The sequence below is a fragment of the Dermacentor variabilis genome, chromosome 3 (genome assembly GCF_050947875.1).
Source record: "Dermacentor variabilis isolate Ectoservices chromosome 3, ASM5094787v1, whole genome shotgun sequence".
NCBI lineage: Eukaryota > Metazoa > Arthropoda > Arachnida > Ixodida > Ixodidae > Dermacentor > Dermacentor variabilis.
Window position 1 is genome coordinate 53,142,705 of NC_134570.1, and position 13,202 is coordinate 53,155,906.

Genomic DNA, 13,202 nt, shown 5'->3' on the forward strand with positions numbered 1-13,202 from the left:
AAGGCACGTGTGTTGCGGTCTCACAACACAGATGGTGGTCATGCCGGAGCTGAACACTACGACATGCAGGCACACGCTTGGTCCGTCATGCTGCTACAGTACAAGTGGCCATACGTCTAGTCGCACCATAGCAGACAACCGAGAGAGCTTAGAGAGTCAATGTTTTCTGTACCAGTGTTTGGAACATAAGGACAGGGAACATCTACTTTTAATGAACAAGGAGCCTTTATTTGTCTTTCTGAAAAACAAATTTGTCTATGGTGATAATGAAAAATGACTTGATTTAACAAAATTCGCGGCAGAACAAAAAAACACACACTCTAAGCCTGCGGAGGTACAAAAAACTAGACTAGCAGCCACTGATTAAACAAAATACCCGATGGAAAGCAAGAAAACATTTTCTCTTCTGAGAAGAACGGTAGTTTCCAAGCCCCTCAAAATGTTTATGATGTCACTGCATGAAGTCCAGCAGTCAGGACACTATGAAATGGAGAATTCTCATGAATAAAAAAGAAAACGCCATGGTTGCTTGATGTAGCACGTGCCAATTTCTCATAACTCGTCCTTGACGAAGGAACCGATGATGTTGAGACGTCCCTGGAGCTCCTCCTTCTTGGCCGGCGTGATCTTGCCATTGCGGATGTTCTTTACCCGTTCAGTCTCGCTGTCGATAAAGCCCTTGCCGCGCTCCAAAACCTTCTGCATCATCTTGATGTAGACATCAGCAGATTTCTTGTCTGCCTCCTTCTCGAGTGACTCCTGGAGTTTTTTCGCCTCCGACAGGATGCCTTCCTGCTTGGTCTTGTCTTCCTCCTTCATAAACTTGGTAGCCAGCTCGTCAAACTTTGGAAGACAGTGTTTCAGCTGCAACTTGATACCTGTGCAAGAAGCAATGTGCATATGCAAAATAAGATCCCACATGTACTCCGAAATTGCGAGAAGGACCAGAGTCCAGATACCCGAATGTAGCTATAAATTTTAGAACAACAATTTGCTCAGTTCAACTTGTTATATTATCGCAGAATGAAATGCGAATGGGAATAAACGGATAATCCAGAGTTCGATGGAAACCTGTCTGGCCAGGAAGGAACGTATTGGAATGAAACGAATACTTGCCAAGAGGTAAAGTGTATTAAATCACAACCACGTTTCAGGGCCCATACGCCTCCCTTGATCACAAGGGAAGCAAATGCGGTGGCGCTTGTTAAAGTATGGAAGAGATGCCGCAGTTTGCTTGCGTAGATTTCGGGCCGATTCCCACGTGTCCTATTAATCGCATGCAGAGTCTGAATGTGCAGCGATTCTAGCATTAGTCATGCAGGCAGTAGCTTTGCTGTGGCGACGACTGATGCCGAGTCCCAGTCCATGCAATGGCCTGTGTTCTTGTGGTGTTTCGAGAAAGCCTTGTTACCTCTGATGACATCGTATTGATGCCAAATGATATCATCAAGGGAAACTCAAGGGAAATTCAGTTTCCAGCGCTTTATTGTAACATTACGAGAGCACAGGCCATTGCATAGACTGGAACTTGGCATCAATTATGCCACAAAGATAATGCCTGCAGGACTAACGGTAGAATCTCTGCCCACTCAGACGACGCAGCATGCGACAGATAGGAAACCCCGCGAGAGTCTGCCCAAAATCTACGCACACGCACTGCGCCATCTCTTCCATACTTTAACAAGAGCCACCGCATTTCCTATGTGATCAAGGGAGCCGTACGGGCCCTGAAACGTTTCATTTGATACACTCTACCTCTTGGCAAGTATTCCTTTTATTCCACTATGGGAATAAACAGAGGACAACTCTTGCACTTACTTATACTTATTTGCAATGCATAACCAGCAATGCCAAGTGATATACGCGGCTTCACCAACTCCATGCGCTGTAGCAAAGGCTAGGGTGTTTGTCAACCAAAGAGTAAGAGAAGCCAACTGTAAGAGAAAAGGGAAGACTGCGTTGCTTATTGTGGCAGAGAGCGACCGGATGCGGACACCGAAGGAATCAGCGTGGTTCTCTTCTATAGTAGGCTGACACAGTCTGTAGCATTTGCTGCACTGCACGGAGTAGGCAAGGTACAGTTTATATGTGCTTCATGCTACATTTCATACACAGCAAGCAAAGCTGCGCAAGCTATTCGTGAATTGTTGCTCCACACTTCTTACAGTGCCATTGCTTTGAATCTGCAATGATTTCTACTAATAACTTCATACATTAACTACAGCTATGGGGCGTAAGGTTATATAAAATCGCGTATTTGTGCCCCTAGATGCTTCCAGTATCGGGCGCAGTATGTTTTGGTCATGAGGGAAAGTGGTGCATTGTGCCTACTGGCTGCAAGATGCACGGCTCTGCTGACACGGCAGCAAATAGTTTATTATCTCCGACACGTCCCACATAGGGAATTAGTCATTTTGTGAAATAAAAGTATGAGAATTAATGTTATGCTGAATTACATAACGGATACCCATATCTGATTCATACGTGACAATATTTCTTTATCACGAATGCCACCTCTTTAGCCTTCAAAAGCTTGGCCTGCTATGGATACAAACAGAGTGTAGCTTTGCGTGTAGCTTAGGTTTTTGCAAGATGCTGCAGGGGAAGGCCGCATATTAATTTTGACCATATGGGATCACATGGCAGTAAAGCACGATTGCATTACACCCTACCGAAATGTGGCCATGGCAGCTGGAAATCAAACTCCACTACCATGTTCTCAACAGCACAACATATTTGCCACTGACCCATTACGAAAGTTAGCCACGCATGTGAATTAAATGTGCTGCCAATGCGCTGGGGGAATGCAAAAACTGCACCTTCCATCTCATTTTCTCGTGTTCCGTGCTCAATGGGGCATTATAGTAGAAAGAAGCCCTTGCCAGAGCTCAGCTTTACACAACACATGCCAAGGGGCCACAGCAATGACAAGTGAAATCCAAGATGGCTCCGCTCTGCAATTGTGCTCACTGAATTTCAACAGTCACTTGGTCCAGTTTTGCAATGTTCACGCTTGTAAATGGGACGACTAACAAAAAAAAAATCCATGCATAGCTTTGAAGCAAGCTTGGCATGGCCATGGCCAAGTTGAAACACGGATACTAGATTTAAGTAAGACCAAGGACTGTAGTGTCCAGCTTGTTTACCAAGCTTAAGGACAAGTTCCTTCCGAGTAATCGACGCTGATTATATGCAAAGAATTGCGAGTGCATATGCCGAGTATATTCGGCTATTTAGGAAAGCTTGAACAAAAGCATGAAATGCATGCGTGAAAACAATGTAACCAGTAGCATTAGATAAGACAGATCAGGGCTCAAATGCTGTAGTGCCGCAATTACAGATGAATGGTCGTCAATACAGTCGCCAGGCATGATGAGGTTCATGGAAAGCGTAATGATGACGTGGTCTTGCATGACACTTTAGAACCCGCTTCGGAATACATTGGCTGAAGATATGCTTCTCATCCATCATTTTTTTTTTCTTCGCAGTGATCGGCAGCGACGGTAAGGGAAGCGCTTCATCCAATTTTTTTTTTGTATATTCAGATAACAACAGTCTTACCTGAGTTCTTTTTAACGAAGGCTTTGATCTCGTCGGCCTTAAAGTCTCCCGTGAATGTCACCGGCTCTTCCTGACCGGCGACAAACAGCTTCAGCACGGGGAAATCGTCCTTCTTAACTCCAAATCGCTCGGCGAGGTCCGCATTTTCCTTGTTGCCGTAATCTGCATGGAGCGAGGAAGAAAAAGACAATGTGATGCGTCGCAACAGCAGGTGCTCCGCCGTGAATGCTAGTAGACTCGGGCAACGGCAGGTGCGGGCAGGTGTCGAGTGCGCGACATACCCTGCACGCCAACTTCGGCAACCAGGAAATCGGGGGTGTTTTGAGACTCCTCGGCAACTTTCACAAACTCGTCGTGCTTCTCTCCGTAAGGGTAGGTGACATCGAACTTGACCAGAGTTACCTTGAACTTTGGAACGATCTGGAAGGGTAGATGAATAAAAAGGAAACAAACAAAAGCGCCTTTTAATTCCCGCAGAAAAAAAAGAAAACCGCGCATGGATTAGCCGCATCAGTTTCGTTTTAGAGCTAGTGTCTAGCCAGCACACACTACCACCGCTTGGAAAGACCATTCAACTGGCCGACAACGAAAAGAATTTCCTCGCGTTCCATCGGTAAGGTTTCTCGGGGGAGTATTGCATATCACATACCTTGTCGAACGTGGACGTCAGCAACGAAACGCTGCCCTTCGTACTCGAAGCGAAAGCTGTGCTGCTCACCAGAGCCACGCACAGGAGGATAGACCTAAGCCACATATTCGACAAGCGCGGAAACGGTCCACCCGCACCGAGATCAAGTTCGCAAAATGAGGACCGCCGACTCAACCGTGGCCCTGGCCGTATATCATGAACCCAGGGAACGAACCCGGCCCGTCTTTGTTGTACTTCGGCGATTGGTTCGAAGGCAGAAACGTCGCGTGATTTGATTGGCCAGAGTATCCCAAAAACCACGTGCCCTTGATGGCGTTCGCAATGGGATTGCGCGTGCTAGCGTTAGTTTGCGAGTTGCTTGCGATCTACTCGCTAGTTAATGATCGCTGTGATACATGCTCATAGCCTTGTTTGAGTAAGTCGTAATTAACGAGATAAGGCGCGAAATTTGTTTTTTAATGCACTCCTAGGCACGCAGACTCGTCTAGTTGTAAGCCTAGCGCAGCAATGTGTTGCCTCACAAAGGAGCAAAATAAAAGTGTTAATTTAGGATTGTAAACGAACTGTGTCTGAAGAAATACTACCAAACACCACACGTAAGTTGACTTTTTTTAATTCGCAGGTTACGTAAAAAGCGATAAAAGCAATAGCTGTCTTATCCAACCAATCATGCAGCAGTTTACAAATGTCAGTACTTTCAGCCAATCATAAGGCCGCTTTTATTTCGGCGTATTCAAGATGGCAGCATGTTCCGAGCAGGAGATAGACGGGATCCTATCGACGGATTTACGCTCAAATTTTCCCGTTTCTCCTGCGCCGATTCCGAACAGTGAAGTGATCTCTAAGCACTCACGGACCAGGGAACGTAGCCTATCAAAGAAGGTCTCCAACAACGAGGTACAGTCCCGCAGTTATTCTTTATTTGGTGGGTGTGTTTTGAGAAATTGTAGACCTCTGAAAGCTGGGGGATAGGCTTATGGGTTTTAGGCTTAAATCTGGAATTTATACCCAAAAACTGCGCCCGGATCAGAGCGGTTACGGCCAGGTTCACGTGCTGGCGTTCGTCTGCCGCTCCTTGACTTGGCGCGGCTAGAGTGTTAGCGAATTTTGACGCCTTGCGAGCGTCTTCGAGCCGACGTTTAGCGCGGAGGGGAGCACCACTGCTCTGCTGATCTCCCAAGTCATCGTATGGTTGCATCGTATTCCGTCATGCTTGGTTTTGGCCACGCCGGTGGGAAACGCGTGTGGTTACGGCGTGCGAGAATTTGTGCCCCACATTTGGTGAGTATATTCGCTCCGGAGGGGTCATTCGTCGTTGCTGCGCGAGATAACGGGGTGCCCTTTTTTTTTTTGTTTTTTCCCCCCCCTTATCGCCGCCCCAGCGAGGTGACATTGGACGGTGCACAGGCCGGAGAGATCGTCGTGTTGTGCGTAGCCTTTCCGCGTTCGCGCCGTGCAACACTGCTAGTCGCCTTCACGCGGGTGTCACGCATGCTGGTGCTGAATGCCACGCGTTGTGTGAGCGTCCTTTTTCTTGCATAGCGATCCGCGCGTTCGTCTATGCTCGGTATCCCATCGAGGCGCCACGAGCGTTCGGTTTTCCTGCGGTTGATAGGTGGAAGACGTGGGTGTGTGCTGTTGTGTCGTCTGCCTTTGGAACGCCGGCTTAGGGGCGTGAAATGTTTGCAGGCAGCGGATCGATGTCGCGTTTCTTGTGTTTGCATTGGTGTGGACTTGTCATCAAGGCCTAAGTGAACTCAAACTGTTAGTTTCTTTTATTCGTTTTTCTTCGTAACCTCTTTGCTGCCGGCTATACGCGTACGACGCCCTAAAGACGCTGCGCCGCTCCACTTTCTTTTTCTTTTTTTTCCCTCCCTTTCCGTTGCAGCAGGAACGCATAGTATGCGTTGCCTTTGCGAGTCGGGCACTCCCACGTGTTCTGCAAAAGCTGGCGTTCGAAAATCAAGTGGTGGCAGGAGCGGTGGGGTGGTGAAGCGACCTTGCAATTTCATAACTATTTCTTTTTTTCGTAGCGGTCCTGAAAAAAAAAAAATTAACGTCTGATACGAAATTCAGGAGCACAATTTGTCGCCTCGCCCACCCCCCTTTTTTTTAGCATCTTCCTTCCCGTTTCATAAGATTACGTGCGCGAGCCTTCCACGTTAGTTTCGCATGCGCAAACAAATTTAATGACGCAACTTGTCGGCGATCGTAAAAGCGTCGCGTACGAATGCAGGACTTATAAAATTGAAGACCGCCCCTTGACCGTGCCTCGACTGTGAAATAGTAAAAAAAAAAAGAAAAAGTACGCGATGCGGCTGCAGCCTCTGCAGCAACTCTTCAGTCCTCGTCAAAGAAGGCCGTCGGTCGGCCGAGGGAAGCGATAACAGACGAATTGCTGGGCGTGTTCATTTATCGCGATAAAATCAACCTGCGATTGTTTCTTTACTTAAAACGGTGTGCGAGGGCGGAGTGCGTAACTGATACGCCGACACTGCGCCGCGAAGACGACTCCACTGCTTCGTTCTTTTTGTCGTCTTTTGGGAAGAAGTCGCTTCGCTCCCTGTGCCAACCAGCGGGTCCCGCGCGGTTTGTTGGTTGTTCGGCAATATACGGCCACGTCGGCTGCCGCCGGCGCCTGCCTGCTTTTTTTTTTTTTTTTTTTCGCGGCCTGGCAAGTCGCATTTTTTTTGGTCGCTGCCTGTCTTTCTTTCCTCTTCTCTGCTCCGCGTCGTTTTTTTTTTCTCGACCGCCGAAATGCTCGCTTCCTTGTAACCGCCGCACTGTACTACGTTCGTGAGGTGCTCGGAAGGCCGCAGCTTTTTTTTTTTTTTTTTTTTCTTGAGAACGTGCATTATGCTTCTCGGACACTGTGCTCGTGGAACAGGAGGGTGAGCGGCTTGCTTGCTTGCTGCCCAGTCTTGTGGCTTCGCACGCCGATTGAAAAGGAACCTGCGCTTTGGCGGTCGCCCACTAGGGTTGGTGTGTACCGCGTGTTTCTTTCTTTTTGACAATTATGTTAGGGAGCTTTTCGGCTCCGTTCTTCGAGGGCCGTAAGCCACTTAACTGTCGGCGCGGTCACGTTACTCGAAGCGCTCCCGATCCGTGCTAAGTGCGGGATAATGCTTTAGCTGGGGCCACTGGTCACGCGACGCTTAGATGTGCTCCCTGGACAGACGAGAGAGAGAGAGAGAGAATGAAGAAAAATAAGCGAAAGTGGTCTTCGGTAAGAGCCGTGGCCTTCGACGCGCGTTCCTGGCAAATCGCCTCATTTACATTCTATGCGCACGCTTCTGTCGCATTCGTGTAAAAGCGACGCAATGTACCAGTATCTCGTCTGTAAATAACTCATTCACACACTTGTTCGCATGAGCTTTTCTTTTTTCGTTGCTGTACTTTGCGAATGTTCGCTTAATGACCATCATTAAAGCTTGAATGGTTTATGTAAGTTTTCGTGTATTAAGCAAAAAAAAAAAAAAGAAAAGCTTGGTAATCTGCAGGGTGCAGGTAGATTTGTGGAAAAGGTTTCTGTTCAGCTGATTATAAAGACAGTTCGCTGCAAACAGCATCCATCATATTGTGCAGAGCATCATGGAACAATGAGGTGTAGCAGGATATTACTGCACAGTTAAGAGGATGTCAATATGTCATATCCAGTTCGACACCACTGTCATTCCTAGCAACTTGCGTTCGCATGTGTGTAGGGTGACCTTCCTATCGGAAACACGGGGGGGTTAAAGTTTCGACCTGATGAAAGATCGCAGATGAAGCAGAATTTTATTGGTTCTCGAGTCTGTTTTGCGACACTAGCTCAAAACTAAAGATCTTGGCGCAGGGCGCCTAGTCGGGGCTAGCTGCTTTTATCTACCATTTATATTACTTTAGCGACGGCACATATTGGTACCTGATAAGTGTTTATTCTATCTAAATGTGCAAAACACATCGAGAATAAGCTTAGTAAAGAAAAAAAATTGTTTTGCAGACTCGGCAATCGGGGCGAGGGGGGGGAGTGAAACACCAGGCAGAAAAGTGTAAGTGGGCTTCACCCCAAGCCACCTATGGCTTTGTTTGGAATTTTCAGACAGCTTTCGTCATATGTGAACTATACGCATACATTTAATGTGCTTTATATCGTGTGTGACGCCACTGCATCCGGAGATCTTGCATTGGTCTTTCACCTGTAACAAAAAATTGAGAAAGCGAAGTATGCCTGTTCATTCTAACTTTAAGGCATTGTTTGCACTGCTATCCATTGAACGTAGTCAACTCATTTCAGTTGGTTGCTGGGAACTGCACATTTAAAAAAAATTACTAGCTGAAGGTGGGCAGTGGACCTTCCAGAAAAGAAAAAATTTTAGAATGCTGGGCTTGTTCTGTACTCATGAGAAACGGTGTGATGTGGAAAGGTCAGAGGTTGTGATCGGTCTTCTCTGTCCTTTGTGTGCCCAATACAAACATAACATACGCTGCCACCTGAACATCAATGATGTCCTGATGCTTCATGGTTTCAGCTGTACAGCTTAGTTCCTCCCCCCCCCCTCTTCCATTGTTTATTTGAATAGACCGGTGTGTCTACTTCTACACATCACATGACCTGTCCAAATCCGATTCTTTTTCATAACCCTACTAGAATATCAGCTGTGCCCGTCTACTAATTCACACCACTGTATTGCCTTCCTGTCTCTTAACATTATGCCTGTAGCTTTTCTTCCATTGCTCAATGTGCGATCGTTTTCTTTTTCCCAAACTCTTTATCTTCCAAGTCTTTTAGCCATATGAGGTCAGTACTTGCAGAATGCACTGGGGCGCAATATTCTCGGGTGATCACTATCGAGAGCATTATCAATTTTGCGAGAGTTTGCGTGACTGCACCAGACGAGTCGAAGTGTGCAGTCAATGGTATTACTGGAGCATGTGCAAAGATAGCAAGCTTTGCACATTGCCAGAAATGCTGTCAGCCTGGTACACTAAGGCGTCTGGCACCAGGTCGCACGGAATCTTGTGAAAGTGATGTCCCCAAAAGTGATCGCTACTGGCCTTGGTTCAAGCTACATTTAATGACGTAAAGTATCGGCTGGTCATTACTTGCTGTAATAACTCGCACGACTGCCTGCTGTGTACATTCCAACCTAGGCAGGTAATGTTGTGTGACCACTTTCGTGAGATTTCGTGAGGCTCAGCCCACGAGAGCCAATGAGAGCTGAGCTCCTTTCTCGCGTTTTCTTGACCCTTGTGTGCATGTTCCCAAAATCCATTGTGAAGGTGAAAATGTCTCTGGAAGCGATCATCCGAGCATACGGGGGCCCTATTTGACTCCATCTGGAAATTTTTCTTGTTATCCGGGTGTGCCGTTATTAATTGGCCTAGATAAAAGTAATCTTGCACAGCTTCATGAAACTGACTATACTGTTTTGTACATATCAGGCAATGCTACTAAGGAAAGAGAGGCCTTTCTTACTGCTCACATTTACGACCTAAATATAGTGCATCACATATGAAAGACATAAGTATGCGTCATGTAATTCGGTGTCTAATAATTTTGTGTCGCAAAATATGATGTAAATATTTCATGGAAAGCGTCTCAAATCTCGGACATATGAAGCGATTCAAAATTATGGTAAGCAGCAGGGGCACAGAATCTTGATAAACACTATCAGCAGCATACAAGATGCTACCCGTAGTGTAAAAACAAAGTGCGTTGGGAACACAACAGGCTAACCAAACAGTGTCTTCCCACTTTGTTCTTGACAAGGGCCAATGCTTATCACTGAAGTTCAGTTCGATGCTCTGCCCTGTTTCCTAGTACCTTATCATGTTCTGAGTAATGATATGGTCTGTTCAGTGCTTTGCTGTGGTTGTGTTGTGCATTTAACCCTTTAAATTGTATGGGCTTTCTTCTAAGGGTATTTGCATAAAGGTTTAATGAAGTTGTCCATAAGCACGAAAGAAAGCGGCACAATGTTTTGAGTTTGAGTGCCTCCTCACCCAGGCTGGAGTATGATGATAATTCACTTGGGCACCTAAAGCTCCATTGACTTCGTGCAAGCAAGAATAGCTTGAGAAGTGTGAAACAGCTGAGAATATAAAGTGTCTCTTGAATAATAATTGCGTAGTTCCCTCTCATTGTGTACCACGCTGGCCCATACATATCTACTTTTATTGCGAGACAGATGAATCGTAAAGTAATGGTGCAGTCTCAAAAAGTCTGAAGCAGCACAAAGTGAATTGCATGGAAACCAGACATCCTTTCATTGCATCAAAGGAACGTGCATCTTTTTTTCTTCGCTTTGTTGATGACACTCCTAATTAAAAAGTATGTGCCTTACAAATGTTCAAGAATGAAGCATGAAAGTGTCCAACAGTTGTACTGAGCTCATGTTCGTTTATTATTTCTGCGTGCTCAACTGCCTTTTCTGATAGCAGCATAATGGCTTAGTGTTGCCAGTAGGCAAAGCAAGGTTGATCAGGCTGAACACAGTTGCTGAACATTGCTTTAAACTTGCAAAGGGATGTAATTGTGAGCGGCAGTACTAGTATGGCTTTTATTAGTTTTTAGGCTTTGATGTACCATTCTGCTTTAGCCTAGACAAATTTAAAATATTGCATGGAGCATGTAGCACAGCTTGGTTTGTTCAGAAGGATTACCTGGGGAGCTGGATGTTACTTGTTTGACAAATGTCATTGTCCAGGTGGCTAATTAAATATTCACTAATTGTATTTTGTAGCATACTACAAAACCATATATCTCAAAAGGGGTGCTATTTCACGATATTTACTAAGACTTCACTACTACTCTGCTTCAGTTTTGCAATTGCAACATGCGTACTAAAGTGAAAAATGAAAGAAACAATGAGCAAAGCTTTCTTTATTAGCTATCGGGACATTTATCATCTAAGTTCTGCCTCTACTATAAATACAGCTGAAAAGGTGGACAGTTTTGTCACAGGCAATTAAAAAAAATATCTACAAGCTTATTAAGCATGTTCATATACCACCTTAAGTTGGGACTGTTTTCCACATTCCTCATTTTCCACTGTGAGCTGTGTAGCCACTTCTTGCTTGTGTTTCATCAAAAAGTTTTTGTTCACAGTACATTTTATGCTCATTAAGCAGGGCATCAAACCAGAACTGAACCAAAAGTGACAAATCTGAAAGAAATTTTTCTTTTGTGTGATCTTGAATGTTACCGTTTTTCCAACTCTGGAGTAAAACCAAAAAGGAAGAAAACCTTCAGTTCATGTGAACCACCTTCTCTGGAGTTTTTCATCTATTCATTGCTTGCACTTGTGGCTCACTTATGCACCTCAGTGGTAAACAGGCACAAGTATCCTGTGATTTTTGAAGTGGCAGCACCACTATGGTACGATTTTTCAAGTCTTTCATCAGGAGGCAAGGACATTAATAATAAACTCATGAACACTTGAAATTAGTTTCCCATTAAAGGGACCCTGCAACGATTTTGACTGTTTTCTACAAACTTACTGGGTCGTTAGTATAGGTCCTTCTGATCATTAATTGACACATCTAAGTGCTCTGCGTAAAGCATGTAATTTATTATAAGGTTTTAAAAATGCACATCGCTGCTGATCGCAGCACACTGCTCTTCGGAATTTTAAGCCGCCCCTATCCATATGACTGAAATCCCCCATATGACGTCAGTGGGGTGAGCTATCCGATTGGCTGACTAGGGCGCGTGATAATTTTTCCAACTTTATGGTAAACAAATGATGTTGGTAATAGTTGGAATGTTAATTTGTTTTTATAAAAAGAAAGTAACATAAAGAGCATGCACAAGAACAATATTTCAGTACACTTAAGCACTTCCGGCACACAGCAAGTGTCGCCTGCTTGTGTTGCAACATACTCCATTTTGATGAGAGCTCCGCGGTCAGAGTCTGTCTTTCTTTTTGCGAGCACTGTGATTCGACTTTGTCGCCTTGTGGACTGCAAATGTAGCGACTGGTAATATGTCAAGCTGCGACATTGTGTCCCTCTGCAAGGCAGCATACGAGCGAATTGGCTGCTGCGCATCGGACTGCCGCTATCCGATCGGTGCCAGGATTTGCGCATTTGTTTCCGTCACTTTACACCGGAAGATTACTAACACAATAGCGTTTTGCGAGTTGGGTAGTAGTGCAAATGCAAGCGCAAGGGGACAGGGTCTGGCCGCTTGACTGTGCCATAACGGGATGAGCAGAAGCACAAATGTGAATGGTCTGCACGGTGCAGCCACCTGGTGGCACAGAGCTCAACCATACACAGCAGCAGTAATGAAGTGTATTCTTCTTTGCTGCTGGTGTGTATTTTTCGAAGGAGTGTAATCATCAACACGTTTTCATAAATGTTTAAAATGTTTTACTCTTGGTTAGAGCAATATTATCGCTTTGTGTGTCTGGTTAAGCGCTGCGCCAACAAGTGGCTGGACCATGCAGGCCGCTCACGTACGTCTACGCCAAAGTTCCTTCATCAGCTTAAGTTTATACCTCCAGCCATTTGCCAAAATGACCAGCTTGCCTGTGGTTACCGGAATACCAGACACGTTCGGCGCTACAACAGAATGCTCGCAAGGCACGCTGTTTCGATAGCGGAGAGGTTTCGCGCGGGCGGGGTCGGGCTCCAAAACAATCGGAAGTGGACAGTGTGGCGTCGCATCGTGACGCAGAACCAGTGAAGGCAGAGCTTAGCCCCCAATTGCTCGGTGAACGAGTTGAGGAGGAAAAGCATGGCTAGGGAGGAGGGTGACTTCTAATCGCTTGTAGCTCCATTAATACGTAACGCTTCACTTAAATTGTGGTGCGAATGTTCTACTTAAGCTGTGCCCTACGCGTCTACAAAATTTGTCCGAACCGTTTCAGGGGCCCTTTAAGGAGCATCTTTAGCTGTGCAGTCGTTTTGACCCCATTGCTGTGGGAACTAAAACGAACTAAGTTGGTGTAATAGAATTGACATATTGATATTGAGCGGTGCTTCTGCAATGTGATTTTTAAACCCA

The 13,202-nt window shown here is 45.6% G+C and overlaps 2 protein-coding genes across 5 annotated transcripts in view; one reads left to right on the top strand and one right to left on the bottom strand.

The window, feature by feature from the left end:
• Positions 1 to 203: 203 nt before the first annotated feature.
• Positions 204 to 4,436, bottom strand: wbl (endoplasmic reticulum protein 29-like protein wbl). The gene is made up of 4 exons (XM_075685099.1): positions 4,211 to 4,436; positions 3,843 to 3,981; positions 3,562 to 3,723; positions 204 to 878 (listed from the first exon to the last, which is right to left on the bottom strand). Exons 1-4 carry the CDS (start codon positions 4,313 to 4,315, stop codon positions 553 to 555), a joined length of 732 nt encoding a protein of 243 aa, XP_075541214.1. The 5' UTR covers positions 4,316 to 4,436; the 3' UTR covers positions 204 to 552.
• A 481-nt stretch (positions 4,437 to 4,917) lies between these two features.
• The window catches only part of LOC142575606 (uncharacterized), a 51,242-nt gene continuing 42,957 nt past the window's right edge, over positions 4,918 to 13,202 (top strand). For 2 of the 4 annotated variants that reach the window (XM_075685095.1, XM_075685097.1), the window contains exon 1: positions 4,919 to 5,107. In XM_075685095.1, the coding sequence (XP_075541210.1) occupies positions 4,949 to 5,107 (159 nt within the window). In that variant the 5' untranslated portion in view covers positions 4,919 to 4,948. Of the gene's footprint in view, positions 5,108 to 5,272; positions 5,492 to 13,202 lie in introns of those variants that run through there. The other 2 variants (XM_075685098.1, XM_075685096.1) reach the window with 2 other exon arrangements.